Below are 18,234 nucleotides of genomic sequence, written 5' to 3'. Positions count from 1 at the left end.
GGTACCGCCTTTTCTTTTCCATGGTACCCATTCCAGTACCCCTTCTTTTTCCTTATTTTTTTCTTTATTTTTTTTTTACTACAGTTCATACTACTCCTCTACAACAATATTGCACTTGCATCCCTCTCACTTGATGTTCTATGGTCCCCATACCCGAATATTTCCAGGAAGTCATGGTTTAACTCTTCCAACACATTCAAACTACTTGTGAAACCAGCACTATCGCAACAGCCAGTTACACACTATCAGTGTGCAATGTCCAGTAATAAATCAAAACTTTGGACTCCCCTGTTTTAAACAAGAAGCAACAGCATTTAGCAGAGGAGGTCTGACAAAGCTCCACCCCTCACCTGACTTACCTGAGACACACCAGGAAACAGTCTGTTGAGAAAGATTCACCTTCAGACTAAACAACTTCCAGCTCTGACTGAGTTCAGCTACGAAAACTGCTGCTTGAACCTGCTGACACTGCACACACTGAATGTGAGTTTGACTAAAGGAAGAAATCAAAGTAAAAGTAAGTTTCAGTGAAGTTGATAGAGGAGGAAGGGGAGCCTTATCTAATTTCTGTTCTTCTGTTTGCTGTGATTTCAGCTTAAAAAAAATGGCTTCCAGATCAGAGAAGGATCTCAGCTGTCCAGTCTGTCATGACATCTTTAGAGATCCGATTGTTCTGCCATGTAGCCACAGCTTCTGTAAAGACTGTCTGAAGAAATGGTGGAGAGAGAAAGAAGCACGTGAGTGTCCAATTTGTAAGAGAAGATCTTCAAAGGCAAAACCTCCTGTTAGTCTGGTATTAAAGAACCTGTGTGAGGCCTTCGTACAGGAGAGAGATCAGAGATCTTCAGAGGCTCTCTGCAGTCTGCACTTTGAGAAACTCAAACTCTTCTGTCTGGACCATCAGCAGCCAGTGTGTCTCATCTGCAGAGATTCAGAAAAACATACCAACCACAGATTCAAACCCATCGATGAAGCTGCACAACAACCCAAAAAGAAACTTCAGGAAACTCTGGAGCCCTTAAAAAAGAAGTTAAAGGTTTACGAACAAGTTAAAAGGAAATTTGCTCAAACAGCAGAACACATTAAGGGCCAGGCCCAACAGACAGAGAGGCAGATTAAGAAGCAGTTTAAGAAGCTTCACCAGTTTCTAGAACAGGAAGAGGAGGCTAGGCTGGCTGCACTGAGGGAGGAAGAGGATCAGAAGAGTCAGATGATGAAGGAGAAGATGGAGGCTCTGAGCAGAGAGATAAGAGCTCTTTCAGACACAGTCAGAGCCACAGAGGAGGAGCTGAGAGCTGAAGATGTCTCATTCCTGAACAACTACAAGGCTGCAGTGGAAAGAGTCCAGCGACGCACCGTGCTGGAGGATCCACAGCTGCCCTCAGGAGCTCTGATAGACGAGGCCAAACACCTGGGCAACCTGACCTTCAACATCTGGAACAAGATGAAGGACATGGTCTCCTACAGTCCTGTGATTCTGGATCCAAACACTGCTAATCCAAACATCATCCTGTCTAAAGATCTGACCTCTGTGAGGAGAGGAGAGAAACTGCAGCTTCCTGATAATCCAGAGAGGTTTGATTCTTACTACTCTGTTCTGGGCTCTGAGGGGTTTAACTCAGGGACTCACAGCTGGGATGTTGAGGTTGGAGACAGTACATTCTGGTTACTGGGTGTGTCAGCAGAGTCTGTCCAGAGGAAGGGACATATATTAACCGGATTATGGGTAATACGGTTCTATGAAGGTAAATATTCAACATTCTCACCCCCAGCTCCACTCACTGATCTCGTAGTTGAGAAGAAGCTCCGGAGGATCAGAGTGGATCTGGACTGGAACAGAGGAAAGCTGTTGTTCTCTGATCCTGATACTAACACACACATACACACCTTCACACACACTTTCACTGAGAGGATGTTTCCATTCATTGAAACTGTGGATAAACTCTCACTGAAGATATTACCACTAAAGGTCTGTTAGATATAAGGAGGATGGTTACAGTATGATGTTTTTTTTTCTTAAAGGTAAAAGTCACTGAATGTAATCTGTTAAACTGCACCTGCTCCTCCTCCTGCCTCATTATTCTAAAGATATGTTTCTTTTTGTTTTAGTTATTGTTTCTTTTTGTTTAGTTTGACAATTTCCTTTTTTTTTTCTATCACCGACCTTTTCAAAGGTAAAGTTATTTCGCTTAGTTTCTAGTTTCTATGTTTGTTTTGTTTAACCTTTTATTTTATATGGATACTGTGTCATTTTAAATCAATTTTTAAAGATTTAGACTTGTGCGTGGAGCCATGTAGACCATAACCACTTTATGAAAGATGATGGATCCAATTAATAAAAAGATAATCAGTTTATAATAAATGTGTGATTGATCAGAAATGGCTGATTTGAGGCACAGAAAAATATAATTTTATCACATTAATTATATTTTGAAGAGGAATTATACACAAGGAAACAAATATTTTGTTTGAGCAAAAGGAAAAAAAAAAGTCTTTTGGGCTCAATAAATGTATTTGTATGTTTGCTATTTTCAATATTAACATGCAATAATAAAGCCTCTCACTTAGTTTTACTCATATGCCCTCCATGACCTGGAAGGCAAAACTCAAACTAATTTCAAATGACACGCAATTAATTTATAGACACAAAGTTCAAATGTATGACACCACTCACTCAACTAAACTATACTATATAAGATATTTGCTCTTACTACACCAATGGGACGCATATCCTTGCATATAAATCTTGCTCTCTTATCAGTGATGGCATTTTTTCGAGCTTCTAGTAAGGGGCCAGATGCCTGTGGTGCTTCTGCTCCGCTGGCTATCTTGAAGTGTAAGGACACCTCAAAGCTCTGCAAGCTGTGTCAGCAGGCGGCAAAGCCACTTTTTACATAATACTACTTCAGGAGACATTTTAATTAAGGATGAATGAAGATTCCTGATTGAACTCTCCTCTGCCTTCTGACTCACAGCACCTTTCAAAAATGCCAAAGAAGACAAGTGTAATGAAGTGATGCCTTTGCAGATGCTTGCAGTACAGATTAAGACATACAAATTAAAACTGTGGTCAGATGAGACTGGTGATGAGGTGAAAGCAAATTGTTTTTCTTTTATTGTTAAATTATCTTCCTAAAATGACAAGGAATATATATTAAAATACTTAAAATACTATTATCAAAATCTCAAATCCAGGGAGTGGGAAATTCAGAACACCAAACAGAGGCACGGGGACATCAAGTATAATATATCCATTCCTTTATTTATCTTAAGATTCCATAAATGCTTTTCCATTTAAAAATATTAGTTAATCTGTAAGTAAGAAAAAATACCTCTCTTTATGATTGTTTTATATTGTTTATCTTATTTTTAGATGAATTCATTGATGTTGCTTGCTTAAGTTTGTTGGGCTGTATGGGAGATATGTTCTGATTGTGTGGGTTTGATTTTGTATTTTGGGTTGGTGCGATAGTGTTGTGACTGTTTTTGTTGTTGTTTTTTTCTTGTGTGTGTAATTATTGACTTGTTTGTTTTGAGTCACGTCATGATTTTGTGAATTAAATTTTTAAAATAATTTTAAAATCTCTCCCTGAGGCTGTTTATTCTGTCATAGCATAAGTCATAAATCTGAAGTGTGTACAGATAACCCAGTGAGCATATGAAAGGAAAGGTTGAATGGGGAAGTGTTTTGCTTTGTATGCCTAGGACAACAGACATGTTGCCAGATTCTGCAGGGCCAAAGCAGTCTCATGCAGCCAAGGGTGAACCTATTGTGGCGTCACTGGATATGTTAATGTGACGTAATGCGCGTTGTCCTTAGCAGGAAACAATGGGGGCTCGCCTGGTGACACAATCTCATATTACATCTAAACAGTACACTAAATATGTGTCTAAATCTATTTGAGTAGAACAATAGTCAACACAGTAGCAGAATCTGGATCCATATTCAATCAGCACTGCCTAGTTTGACAGTTTGGTGTTGGGCTGGAAGGACTCACTGAGAATGAGCTGTCAATCACAAGATAGCCCCGCCCTAAAGCATACCCTGCTTTATGGTCTATTTCACTCTAAATCGGACCATCATTTACTTAATGAACATCATGCTGTTTGGAAAAAGACTGAAAGTAGAGACTGTGACCATAAACTCATCAGGAAACTTTTTATTGAGCTCATAAATAAATTAGGAAGTCGGCTCATTTCTACATAAGAGTGCATTATATCGGTTTTTAATGCAGCCAGTGGAGCTCCCCCTGCTGGCTTTTACATAGAATGCAGGTTTAAGACACTTCAATTGAATTAAACATCTATTTACTTTACCCTCCTTTACACCTTTCTTCTTGAAACACTGAGAGAGCAGAGAGTAGAGACAGATGACATAAATGAGCCCTTACAACCATACAGACATTAGCTATAGGACAGATAGAAGACATACCTGAGCCCTTACTGTATACAAACCGAGAAACTTAGGCGTATGCATTCAAGTTAACATAACTGTTACATTTTGTCATACAACAGCAAAGGAGCATAACTTTAGTTCCTGGAATAGTGTCAGTTCACGGTCTTATACAGGCGACATCCCTTTTCTGCTGGAATGGTGCTGAAATAAAAGACCCCCATCCAAAGGCACTATCAAAACAAAAGCTTGCAGGAAGTAGTTAAAAATAAGCCCATCCTGTGTAGAAAACACTACATGTGTCTGCTTGGTAAGAACATGAAAATGGTTATAGTGTATTTGTATTGAGAGTGTATACTTAGGAAGGAAACACAATCCTGTGTTACATGAGAAGCAACAGCATTTAACAGAGGAGGTCTGACAAAGCTCCACCTCTCAGCTGACTCATCTGAGACAGACCAGGAAACACTTTGTTGTTCTTCCTCATTAACGAGAGACAACAGACTCAAAAACAGACGATCAGATTCAATTACAGACCAAACTAACAACTTCCTCTGAGTGAGTTCAGCTTCAGGGGAGTAAAGTGGAAAACTACAACACTGCTGCTTCAACCTGCAGACGCTCCACTGCATGTGAGTTTTACTAAAACAGAACTCAAAGTGAAAGTAAAGTGAAGTAAGAAGAGGAGGAGCCCGGACTCACTGTACTTTCTGTCTGTTGTTGTTTCAGCTTCACTCAGTGACTAAATGGCTTCCAGATCAGAGAAGGATTTCAGCTGTCCGGTCTGTTGTGACATCTTTAGAAACCCTGTTGTTCTGTCATGTAGCCACAGCTTCTGTAAAGACTGTCTGAAGACATGGTGGAGAGTGAAACCATCACGTGAGTGTCCAATTTGTAAGAGAGTATCATCAATGTCTGAACCTCCTGTTAGTCTGGTGTTAAAGAATCTGTGTGAGGCCTTCTCGTTGGAAAGAGAACAGAGATCTTCAGAGGCTCTCTGCAGTCTGCACTCTGAGAGACTCAAACTCTTCTGTCTGGACCATCAGCAGCCAGTGTGTCTCATCTGCAGAGACTCAGAAAAACACTCCAACCACAGATTCAGACCCATCGATGAAGTTGCACAACAACCCAAGAAGGAACTTCAGGAAACTCTGGAGCCCTTAAAGGAGATGTTAAAGATTTTGAAACAAGTTAAAGGAAAATTTGATAAAACAGCAGAACACATTAAGGTCCAGGCCCGACGCACAGAGAGGCAGATTAAAGAGCAGTTTAAGAAGTTTCACCAGTTTCTAGAACGGGAAGAAGGGGCCAGGTTGGATGCACTCAGGAAGGAAGATGAGCAGAAGAGTCGGATGATGAAGGAGAAGATGGAGCCTCTGAGCAGAGAGATAGCAGCTCTTTCTGACACAGTCAGAGCCACAGAGGAGTTGCTGAAAGCTGAAGACGCCATGTTTCTGATCAACTACAAGGCTCCAGTGGAAAGAGTCCAGCAGCGCCCCCTGCTGGAGGATCCACAGCTGCTCCCCGGAGATCTGATAGACGAGGCCAAACACCTGGGCAACCTGACCTTCAACATCTGGAACAAGATGAAGGACATGGTCTCCTACAGTCCTTTGATTCTGGACCCAAACACTGTTTATCCAAGACTCAGCCTGTCTGAAGATCTGACCTGTGTGAGAGTAGGAGAGGAACAGCAGCTTCCTGATAATCCAGAGAGGTTTGATTCTTACTACTCTGTTCTGGGCTCTGAGGGCTTTAACTCAGGGACTCACAGCTGGGATGTTGAGGTTGGAGACAGTACAGGCTGGTGTCTGGGTGTGTTAGCAGAGTCTGTCCAGAGGAAGGGACGTATACAGTCTGGATTATGGAGAATTCGGTTCTATGGTGGTAAATATTCAGCAGGCTCACCATCAGCTCCACCAACTGATCTCTTAGTGTGGCAGAAGCTCCGGAGGATCAGAGTGGATCTTGACTGCAACAGAGGAATGCTGTCATTCTCTGATCTTGACACTAACTCACAAATACACACCTTTATGCACACTTTCACTGAGAGGCTATTTCCATACATTTTCACTGTGGATAAACTCCAACTGAAGATATCACCACTGAAGGTCTGTGTGACAGTGGGACAGAGTGGTTAGAGATAAAGAGGATCATTATATTTGATGTTTATTTAGTCCACATGAAATGAACTGGGTTCACAATATGACTTTCTGCTGATTTAGTTTTACCAAATGAGAGTGATTGAAAGTACTGTGTGAAAATACTGAATCATCCTCAGACTTAGAGTTTGAGCTCATTGATAAAATCCTGCATGGACATTGTTACTCCTGACAACAGGTTGACCTTAATGTATTAGACGAAGATGGTACAATATTATGATATGCAGTTTTGTTAAAGAAATGGCAAATAATGCATATAAAAAACAAAATATATACATATATATGTTATGTAATATTTACATCAGCATCTGTTGAGCAGAATGATGTGTCTGACAGGATGTTTTTATTTTCATCCACTGAAGGAGGAAAGTTTTTTCTTCTGTTTGAATTGAATATGTGTAGCTATGAGTATGTATCACAACTAGTTGGAGTGAACATGTACTGACTAGTAAAACCAGTAAAGATAAATTACCTGTTGTACTTGTTTTGTATTTGTTTTGGAAATTATGATCACACATACTCACTGTGAGATTAATGTTTTCATGTATTGCCCAGCCACATTGGAGACTCAGTTAAATAAATTTGATGGATGCCACACAGCTGGAATATGGGTGAATGTATGAATCCATGGATGAGCCCTTGATAACTGCACAACACCAAGGTTGGGGATGTTTGTTAAAAAATAGAAAAGTAATCAGCATTTAATGAAACAATAAGAGTGACAATATTGGGAAACCTGTTGGGACAAGGACTGATTAATTATAACATTATAGAAGTGACCTATATTGTAAGGTTTATAAATTGCGTATAGAAACATGAATATACATATGTGACTGACTATGCAATAGATATTTGGACATGCAATAGGCCTTATGTTTGATACGGCTGTCTGGGATTAGTAAGGCACTATTAAATGGATAAAGTGATTTTTAAAAGTGAAACATACATTGAAAGTATACTGTGCATATTAAATGTTTGGAAAATGGGATGGTTAACAGCAATCATGTTGATCATGTTACTTAATTATTAATCATGAACATCAAAGACAAGAGAGAGGCGGGCCAGTCGGGAAGTGGGTTTCTCCTTAAGGCCATATTCACACGAAATCATGTGTTATGGCATTTCCTACGAGGTTGTGTGGAGGTGTGTGGGGGCATGGGCACGTTTATTCAGAAAATAGCCTTTTATTTCTCTAACTCAGCGGCTTGTTCGATACCACAGCTCTCTTTCTTTATTCACTCTCTATCTTGTCTGTTGAGTTTCTCCAAAATTTGGATAACCATTACCTCGTCATAAAGCTTAACGTTGTATAAAGGTAACGTAACCAAAGCCTGACTCCACGTTAACTTCAGTATCGCAATATTACGCTTTATTTGTCATTGTTAAACTAGTTAAGTTACTGTAATAAACTGTTTCCTTAATAAAACTACTTGTACCATTAACAATTCTACAGGGGAGCCCCCACTTTCAATATTCCCTTTCTTAGAACAGTCTACAGCCCCCCTTTCCTACAAAAGTCCATGTTGGCTCTTTTGTTCCATGGTACCCATTTAAATATTATAATGAAAAAAAAAAAAAATTCTTGCACACTGCTGTCTTGTTTCAATTTCCTCTTAAATTTTTCATAGACATGACATTTTCACCACATGTTGGAACAAAAAGGAACTCTTGCCAACAATTCACCAAAACACTTTTAAAGTACCTATTGGATTCTTGATATGACTGCACCTTCCATGGCCTGAGCCTTGGCACGTTGCCATACATCAGATCATCCTGTGGTTTTTAGGTACTTTCCAGTTTCTGACTCACTTGTCATTTCAGTTTCAATATTTCACCACCAACACACTAAGGGCTCTATCTTGCACTCAGTGCAATTGACTTTGTAAACTGACACTTCTATAATTCCTATTTTGCTCTCGATGCACATTGGAATTTTCCCTCCACCGACGCATGTCCTTAAATTAGAGAATGAACTTGCGCTCCGGGGGGCGGTTCAGCGAAAAGAGGAGGCATGTTCCACCGCAAACGTTACCCGGTGCTATTTTGCTGTTTCAGAAAACAATTCCGCCACAGACCAGGAAAAAACCTAGTCTAAAGTCAGTGGCGCTTATTCAGATGCTGTTTTAAGGGCGCAGACTTGAGGGGATGCGCCTGAGAGGCAGCAGCAACATCGCCACCCGGTCAAGATGGGCATTAATACTTTGCCGTATCCCGGACAGCTCCCGCTCCAGCATGTCAAACCCAGTTTGCTGCAAGAACGGGTGGTCCTCCCCTTGGTATGAAACACACTCATCTTACATGTAAAAACAACTCCACTTCCCACCTGACTCACCTGACTCACCTGAGACAAATCAGGAAACGATAGGTTAGTCTTCCTCATGAAAGAGAGACACACGGAGGACATGGTCTCCTACAGTCCTTTGATTCTGGACCCAAACACTGTTTATCCAAGACTCAGTCTGTCTGAAGATCTGACCAGTGTGAGACGAGGAGAGGAACAGCAGCTTTCTGATAATCCAGAGAGGTTTGATTCTTATCCCATTGTTCTGGGCTCTGAGGGCTTTAACTCAGGGACTCACAGCTGGGATGTCGAGGTTGCAGACAGTACAATCTGGTTACTGGGTGTGTTAGCAGAGTCTGTCCAGAGGAAGGGAGACATGCAGTCTGGATTATGGAGAATAGGGTTATATAACGGTCAGTACTCAGCATGGCCACCAACAGGTTCACCTACAGATCTTGGGGTGCGGCAGAAGCTGAAGAGGATCAGAATGAATCTGGACTGGAACAGAGGAGAGCTGTCGTTCTCTGATCTTAATACTAACACACACTTACACACTTTCACTGAAAGGATGTTTCCATACATTAACACTGGGGATGAACTGAAGATATTACACTAAAGATCTGTGTGACAGTGGAACAGAGCAGTTAGAGATAAAGATGATGATTATGATGTTGTTTATTTAGGCCACATGAAATTAAAAATGTAATTTTAACCCTTTCAGGTTGCATCCCTATAGTGCACCCCTATTTAAGAATTTATGCCAAAAAATGACAAAACCTCAATTTCTTCTGTATTTTCGGAAGCCAATAGGGATGAAATGATACACTTAAATCATTCCCTTTTCATTTCAAAGGTAGGGTATGAACTGAAAAACAATTAATATTTCCTTTTCTTTGTAAAAGTACCTCAGGATTCAGTTTTAATCTCACTGATGTCTTGTGATAAATCTTTACATTTCTAAAATCCAATCCATTTTTCCTGTAAAACAAACAGCATGGCTTTCATGGCCAGGCCTCACGAAAAACCAGACTCTCAATCAGTGATTGGTCTGAAACTGGATCATATTTTATGAAGAAAATAATTTATACGTTTTCCTCTTATGTCCTCTGACTGCTCTGCCTCAACTCCACTAACTGCTGCTGTAGCTGCCATTAGCATGCAACAGAACCGGGCTCAGCAGCCTTCATACTAGTCTCTGGATTAAGTACTGTGGATCACACATATCTTATTCCAGTGTATCGCTCATGCCTACAGAGGGGTAAAGTTCTCACCAGAAAGGTGAAACTCTGGAGGAGGAGGCTACACTGGCACTGCAAGGTTGTCTCGACTGCACAGTGTGGGAGGAGTTCATTGAATCATTTTGGAGTTGGAGCTAAGGGGATGTCATTATGCATAACACTGTTATTCCTGAAAGGTAGTAGATACGAGTGTATCTGAACTGTACAAACAGTATCCACCATTTGCAGGCTGCCTCAGACAACTGTGCTAGCCAAAACTAAGAGAAACAAATTGTCTTTTATACCCTCTACCATTAAAGTAAAGTACGGGTAGTATCAGCACATCACCACATTTGTTTTTCACTTGTATTGTAACTTTTGTACTTCTTGTGTTTACCTTTGCCTTTCCTGTATTTATATGTTTCCATTATGTATGTGTGTTTTTTTATCTTGTGCATCTTTCCCTGTATTGTAGTTCTTGTTGCTACAGTGGCAGATCTTCAACGTGTAAAAGATGGACGTCACATCTCCACTGTGAAATGTTTTTCTTCTGTTTGAATTTAATATGTGTAGCATGAGTCTGTAACATCACAACTAGTTGGAGTGTACATGTACTGACACGTAAAACCAGTAAAGATACATTTCCCATTGCAATTGTTTTGGAAATTATTATTAGACATCCTCACTGTGAGATTAATGTTTTCATGTATTGCCCAACCACATTGGAGACTCGGATAAATTAATTTGATGGATGAATATCGGTGAATGTTTGGATCCATTTATGAGCCCTTGATAAATGCACTACACCAAGGTTGGGGATGTGTGTGAAAAAAAAGAAAAGTTATCAGCATTTAATGAAACAATCATCATATTATAAAATTAAAGATATGATCTACATTGTATAGTTGGTAAATTGCAAAACATGAGTGTACACATGTTTGACCGACCATGCAGTAGATATTTGGATATGCATAGGCCTAATGTTTGACATGGATGGATGGATGGATGGAAAAGGTGATTAGAAGAGTGAAACGTACAGTTGGCCATCAAACATTTTAGTATACTCTACGTATTAACTGTAGGGATGCTGAAGAGGAATCATGTCAGTTGTGTTACTTTGTAATTAATCAATTATGTCAAAGACAAACCCATGAAGAGAGAAGCTGGCCAGTCAAGAAATGGGTTTCCCCTAAAGGCCATATTCAGACCAAATCATACGTTGCGGCACTTCCTACACAGATCTCTGCACGTGTGTGGGGGCATGGGCATGTTGTTTTAGAAAATAAATGTTTATTTCTCTGACTCAACGGCTGATTTGCTACCACAGCTTCCTCTCTTTATACACTTTATCTCATGTGACCACTGCAGTGTGACGTCAGGTTAATTTTCTCCAAAAGTTGATTCTGTCTCAACTTTTGGCCACAGGGCCACTGCAATTTTCCTTTTTGTATCCCATGTGGTCCCCACCACTGCAGCCTAAATGCACTACGGCATTTTCACTGCAATGTTTGATTTGATGTGAATACAGTCTAATATATCCATGCTATCTTCAGTACAGATAAAACACTAAAGCATTTAGGGTGGATAACCATTACTTTGTAATAAAGCTTATTTCATAATGTTAACGTAGCTAAAGCCTGACTGCACATTAACTTCAATATTGCAATATCCCCTTTATTATCAGGGTTAACCTACCTCTGGTAACATTTTCACAGTACAAAGTAGCTATTTAAACTACAAGTAACTATATTTCAACTCCTAGTGGGCTGATTTTGACAAATCTTTCTTTAGTTTTAAGGTCATTTTTATGCTAAATACATAACCGCAGTGGGAAAGACACAGGTCAATGACAAAATGCTGCAGAGCAAAAACAATGCCAGCAGAACTGAAGAAATTTGAAGAAATATTGCATCCAAACACCAATGACATTAATATTTCTTGCTTTCAAAATGCAGGTCTAGTGTATTAAGCATATAAATAACCTGAAAATCAACACAAAATGAACCGATTCATTGATCCAAATCAGCCCACCGAGAGCTGAAATGCAGTCACTTCTTAAAAATTTCAGACATGGAATCAGCATCTTCAATAACCCCTCGAACCAAAACCACTCCTATATTGTCCAAATTGGCCAAGCATTCACTGAAATGTTGTCCATATAGGTGAGCTCCACCTTTTCTGAACCTCCGCCTACTTTTTCAAAAAGAAAACCTTAAAAGACTTGGAAATAAGTAATGTAATCACTGGACAAATATGGACCAATTCGAAAGGATAATCTTGATACGGCTGCACCTGCCATGACCTGAGCCATTGCATGTTGCCTTACATCAGATCATCCTGTGGCTTTCAGGTACTTTCCAGTTTCTGACTCACTTTTCATTTCAGTTTCAATATTTTACCACCAACACACAAGCAGTTTTACTGAGGACAAGGTTTTTACACAAACATTTTTAGGTGAGGATTGTTTTAGCAAGAAACGTCTTTTGTTGATGTGCATGTACCTCCTGATTTCCACTCAGCTGATTCCCTTACCAACATTATTCCAGGCAACCCAGCACCCCTTACAGTACACATCTCTACAACAATATCGCACTTTACCCGTCTCCCTCGATGTTCTATGTTTGCCCCATTCCCAGAATATTCCCCGGACTTTAGAATAGTAACGTAGCCAGAAATATTCATTTAGGTTGGCCTGTTTGATATAATGTGTGCAAGAAACAATGCAACAAGTGATCTGTGGATCAACCATTAGTGTTTTAATATCATTAAAACAATAATAGTGTAAAGGAAGCGCCAACCCCGCCCACCCTACGCTAATTTGAACTTGAACTGAGTGTGGTGTGTCGACTCTTTACCGTCTCTCATCTGAGCACAGGCAGCCTGGGGCAGGCTACTCCTGCTCTCATACACAGAGCAGGGGCGGAAAGACACGGCGAGAGAGTTGACGATGGCTGCTCTGTGCATGAAAGCTTCATGAGTAAAAACAGTTGTGTGATAGCTAAAGGAAAACAAAAGATTGGATTGAATCAATAAAGCTTAATATAGCCGATACCGATCAGTCGACATCGGCTGACTGACTGACTGTACTTTCTGTTCTGTTTCAGCTTCACTCAGAGACTAAATGGCTTCCAGATCAGAGGAGGATCTCAGCTGTTCAGTCTGTTGTGACATCTTTAGAGACCCCTGTTGTTCTGTCATGTAGCCACAGCTACAGAAAGTGAAACAATCACGTGAATGAAAAAAAAGAGAGTATCATCAATGTCCGAACCTCCTGTTAGTCTGGTGTTAAAGAACCTGTGTAAGGCCTTCTTGTTGGAGAGAGATCAGAAAGCTTCAGGAGCTTTCTGCAGTCTGCACTCTGAGAGACTCAAACTCTTCTGTCTGGACCATCAGCAGCCAGTGTGTGTCGTCTGCACAGATTCAGAACAACACTCCAACCATAGATTCAAACCCATTGATGAAGCTGCACAACAACACAAGAAGGAACTTCAGGAAACTCTGAAGCCCTTAAAGGAGAAATTAAAAGTTTTAAAACAAGTTAATTGTGTTTTCATTATGTGTTGTTATGTATATGTGTTTATTTGTCTGTATTATAGTTTCCAACTGCTCCTTGGGGACACATTAAGGTCTTGCAATTGAACAATAGTAATAATTAATAATGTATTGTACAAAGATGGTAAAGTATCATGCTATACAGTTTTGTTGAAGAAATGCCAAATACTCACTATAAATATATATTAAAAAATATATATACATATATTATGCAATACTTTACTTCAGCATCTGTTGTGCAGAAGGGTGTTTGCACAGTTTGACACTAGAAGGCTGTTTTTAATTTCATCCCCAGAAGGAGGAAACCTTTTCTTCTGTTGTGAATTTAAGATGTGTAGCTATAAGTATGATTTGTAGCATCACAACTAGTTGGAGTGTACATGTACTGACAAATAAAACCAGTAAAGATAAATTATCCATTGCACGTGTTTTGGAAATTATGATCACACATAGTTTGATGGATGCCACACAGCTGGAATATGGGTGAATGGGTGGATCCATGTATGAGCCCTTGATAACTGCATTACACCAAGGTTGGGGATGTGTGGGGAAAAAAAAAGTATTCAACAAAACAATGAGAGTGACAATATTGAGAAACAAATAGTTACCTAATAATTAATAATTCACTTCAATATTGCAATATTATCAATGTTAACCTTCCTCTGTTGTGTAGACCTCAGCAGTAAATTCTACGTAATGTTAGTACATTGTGATGATTGATGATGATAAAACATAACATAATACTGTTATAGGAGCAAGCTGTGGGGTTATATGGACTACTTCCAAAACACCAAGAACTCAAAGTAACATCTGTTCATCATCATCATAAAAGAGTAAGAATATATTCATGGCATCATCAGAAGTAGCTGTTGAGATATTTGACTGTGGACCAAAGTGGTGGACAGACATTGGCATCCGTAGAGCCACGCTGCCATTATGGCTAAATATACAACTTATATCCACTGAATTAGGGATAAAATACAGAGTGGGTGTGACACTTTTTATAGTCACTTTATGTGGCCAAAGAAAATTAAGTGTGTGTGTCCAAGGGTGACGTTTAGGACAGTGACACATACACAGATACTCCTACGCTCTGCAGGTTTCAGTTTGGTAAATGTTGATCTCAGCGGGCAAAGAAAGCAAACAGTTTGAAGGAAACGTTTTTGTTCGTATGTGACCCTGGCTTATGTGGCATGCAGGAACATTACCTTTGGTTGTGTATGCACCGGCACATGAGTTCAGAATTATAAATGAAAGATAACTTGTTGACATTTCTGAGTCTGAGGCATTTTGCCAACTGACCTTTTCTAACACAGGGAGCAGTTCTGGAGACAAAGAGTTTAACCATTTTGTCTTTGTCTCTGGCTAATTTCGATGTGTCATTAATAAAATGTAGACTTGACACAGCCGTACAGCTCTGCACATTATAACACTGTCTAGCAGAGCTACACACCTGACTCCAACAAGAAGGCGCCCTGCTGTGTCCATCAGGTCAAAATGTCCAAGAAAAATACTGTCCAGATTTCATAAAAGTTTCTTTGAATATGTCCCAAGAGGATGCCTTCTATTGTTTTGCCATCATCAAGCCAAATCCTCTTTACATATACTGTTACCTACAGTAATCCGTGGTACCTCCACACATTGTAATGCAAGCAAAAAATTATTTTGTTTGAGCGAACAAAAATCTATTCTGTGCTCAATAACCCCTGAGACTCAGTTTTACTCACATACCTTCTCCTCTCTCTCTCTCTCTCTCTCTCTCTCTCTCTCTCTCTCTCTCCACACTAATACCCTTTTTACTCCCCCCACAAGTTGGTTTCATTCATTCTGATCGGTGTTTACATTCCACCACAGGCCAACGTGCAGGAGGCACAGCGCCGACCAGATACTGTGTGCGGAGCGGAAAAGCCCGGACTCTTCAGTTATTGTTTTGGGTAACTTTAACAAAAGAAAACCTCAGCCACAAATACAGAGCGTTTAATAAATGCCCGACCAGAGAGGAGAATATTCTGGATCACTGTTACACTACTATCAGCAGTGAATATCACGCTGTCCCCCGCGCTGCACTGGGCCTGTCTGACCACGTCATGGTCCACCTGATTCATACATACAGGAAGAAACTCCAAAACTTCATCACTCAATAGACAAAAAGACAAAAATCAATGTTAAATTAGAAGAAGAAAAGAAAATGAGATGTTTATGAAATGTAAAATATGTTTTAAATCATCCAAAATATAAGAACAATTTTCTATTGAATTCTATTGTAATGAAACCGATATGATTCTGTCTGTAAGTTATTCAGTCAGAGGCGAGTCGTTCTGTTTAAGGTGGACATCTCAGGTTAGGTTCAGACTTCATGTAATGTGAACTTTCTCTGCTGTTTCTCACTTCATAAAACAAGAAAAGGCAAAACGCAGCAAATATCAATATCCTAAAAAATTACTGTAAAAGGTAGACAATAGAAAGAAAAAAAACATTTCATGGAAACATCTTTAATAGTTATTGAGATATTTTCAGTCTGGACTAAAGTGGTGGATCAGCCAACAGACACTGTGGCTCCGTGGATGAGCTCAATATCCAACTTATATCCACTGAATAAAGGATAAAACCTTACAATCAGAACCCTTTTTATATTGACCTTATGTGAGGCCAGGGTGTGTATCCAAGGGTAAGGACACATGAACTGATACTCCAGACGCAGACATACGCGACACAGGCCCACTGGTTTCAGTTTGGTGAATGTTGAGCTCAGCAGATTGTGAGTCGAGCGGTCTATGGACAAGACAAAAAAAAGGAAGCAGTTTGGAGGAAATGTGGTTTTCCTTATGCAGCCCGGGCTCGTGTGGCATGCAGGAACCAGGGAACATTACCTTTGGTTGTATATGCACGGGCCATTGAGTTCAGAGTCATTTCTGAAAGATAACCTGTTGGTGGGATTCACTACCAACAGTGTGAAAAACACTGAAGCTTTTATTCAATTCAATTTTATTTCATAACCAAATAATAACAGAAGTTATCTTAGGACATTTTTCATACAGAGCAGGTCTACGCTGAACAATTATAAATAATAAGCTGCTGAACTGAAAAACTGAGACCTTAAGAAGACAAGATGGAGAAGAAGAAGACACACACCCATTCTTTAAGCTTAATACTGTGTCTACAGACATAAACAAATCTGTACAGCTCCTTCATTTAAATAACTGTCCTGTTGTTTTTATACTTTCCATATGTCCATTCATCTTTATGTATATTTTATCGTGCTGTGTTTATTGTTAGACACTAATACAGTCGGTAATGAACCTGATTCTATTGTTCTGACTGTGTAACTACAATCTGTGACAACTGACTCTAAACAGACGGTAAACAGTATTCAATCAGTAGTCTGTGCAATAAATGGTTAAGGTCCATATTCCCCTCAGCCACCGTGTTCTCCTACCCGCCCCCGGGCTTTGCCATGCAACGACAATAATAACCCAGTGAGGGAGACGGGTGTGTAGGCTGCACTGCTGATGTTTAGACAGACAGGGGTGAGTGACACTGCTGAAACCGCACAGCGAGACAGCGTCTGCCGTGAGGTTAGACCAATAAAATAAAGAGTCAATTTGTTACCAGTCACCCTCCTTCCATAACTGTGAGCCGGTGCTTGGAGACACGTCCTGTTGTCGCTGAGGCTCGGTGGAAATCTGCTGCTTATAAAACATCACACCGTAGGGGGAAAGAAGGTTTGTTTAGATGGCAGGAAATATAGAATATGTAGGGTTTGGCTGTGTCGGTGGGCTGTTATTGGTCTTTTATTGCATAATTGGAAATATTAATGTAACGGTTCCACTATAATTAAAGGTACAAAAATAGTTGTGCTGAATGGGTGCGTATGTGTTTGCATCCATTTCGGATATTTGCTGATGTTCAGAAATCTTCCACTGGCAGTTTGAGCTCCTCATTGATTTATTTGAACAGTCGTGTATCATCTGTCTGAGCGGAATCAGTGTCAGTATTAAGATATTTTATTACAGGGGTGGGTTTCCATAGAAGCTGGAACACTTTAACAACAGTGCTAGTGTACAGACACGCTAGCAGCTCTGTGAGGCTTCACTTTGGCACAGTGGTGCTATAAGCTAAATGCTAATATGTATAGGTGTAATGTTTAACATGACCTACAGTTTAGTTTAGTTCACTAAAACTAATAAAAACTTTGAACTAGCTGAAAGGATATTATTTACTTACACAGCAAACTAAAATGAAACACAAATATACAGGAAATGTCTTCAGTGTTAGTCTTTGTTAATTTGGTTGACTTTATAAACGCATGAGGAGGCGTTGGTGCAGTTTTATTGAGACTGAGAGTCAGTATGTTTGTGTTAAATGTGACAAATATTCCCATATCATAATAAAATAAGATCCTGAAACTAATAAAAATGTAACTAAAACTAAACATTTTGAAACATGAATGCAGATAAGTGAATATCAATAATACACAAACTGATTTGCACCTCTCAACATTTTCACACCTGTGTTAATGAAACATTGACCAACAGATGGAGGTCGATCAAAAGACTGCTAATCTAGATTCTGTAATCTTGATCTTATGCTATTTGGACCAGAATGATCCTAGAAAAGTCTTTGATAAAC

The 18,234-nt window shown here is 39.7% G+C and overlaps 2 protein-coding genes across 2 annotated transcripts; both read left to right on the top strand.

The window, feature by feature from the left end:
* Positions 1 to 316: 316 nt before the first annotated feature.
* Positions 317 to 3,574, top strand: LOC127372009 (nuclear factor 7, ovary-like). Its single transcript, XM_051415354.1, has 2 exons — positions 317 to 483; positions 595 to 3,574. The coding sequence occupies exon 2, from the start codon at positions 605 to 607 to the stop codon at positions 1,976 to 1,978; it is 1,374 nt and encodes a 457-aa protein (XP_051271314.1). The 5' UTR covers positions 317 to 483; positions 595 to 604; the 3' UTR covers positions 1,979 to 3,574.
* Positions 3,575 to 4,842: 1,268 nt separating this feature from the next.
* LOC127372006 (nuclear factor 7, ovary-like) lies at positions 4,843 to 7,154 on the top strand. The gene is made up of 2 exons (XM_051415352.1): positions 4,843 to 5,025; positions 5,123 to 7,154. Exon 2 carries the CDS (start codon positions 5,140 to 5,142, stop codon positions 6,532 to 6,534), a length of 1,395 nt encoding a protein of 464 aa, XP_051271312.1. The 5' UTR covers positions 4,843 to 5,025; positions 5,123 to 5,139; the 3' UTR covers positions 6,535 to 7,154.
* Positions 7,155 to 18,234: the final 11,080 nt, after the last annotated feature.

The sequence above is a fragment of the Dicentrarchus labrax genome, unplaced genomic scaffold (assembly GCF_905237075.1).
Source record: "Dicentrarchus labrax unplaced genomic scaffold, dlabrax2021, whole genome shotgun sequence".
Classification (NCBI taxonomy): domain Eukaryota; kingdom Metazoa; phylum Chordata; class Actinopteri; family Moronidae; genus Dicentrarchus; species Dicentrarchus labrax.
The sequence above is the reverse complement of the archived record's forward strand: the minus strand, read 5'-3'. Positions and strand labels throughout refer to the sequence as shown.

Excerpts from the sequence above, each read along its gene's own strand:
- LOC127372006 (XM_051415352.1), top strand. The coding sequence starts at position 5,140 with ATGGCTTCCAGATCAGAGAAGGATTTCAGCTGTCCGGTCTGTTGTGAC.
- LOC127372009 (XM_051415354.1), top strand. The coding sequence starts at position 605 with ATGGCTTCCAGATCAGAGAAGGATCTCAGCTGTCCAGTCTGTCATGAC.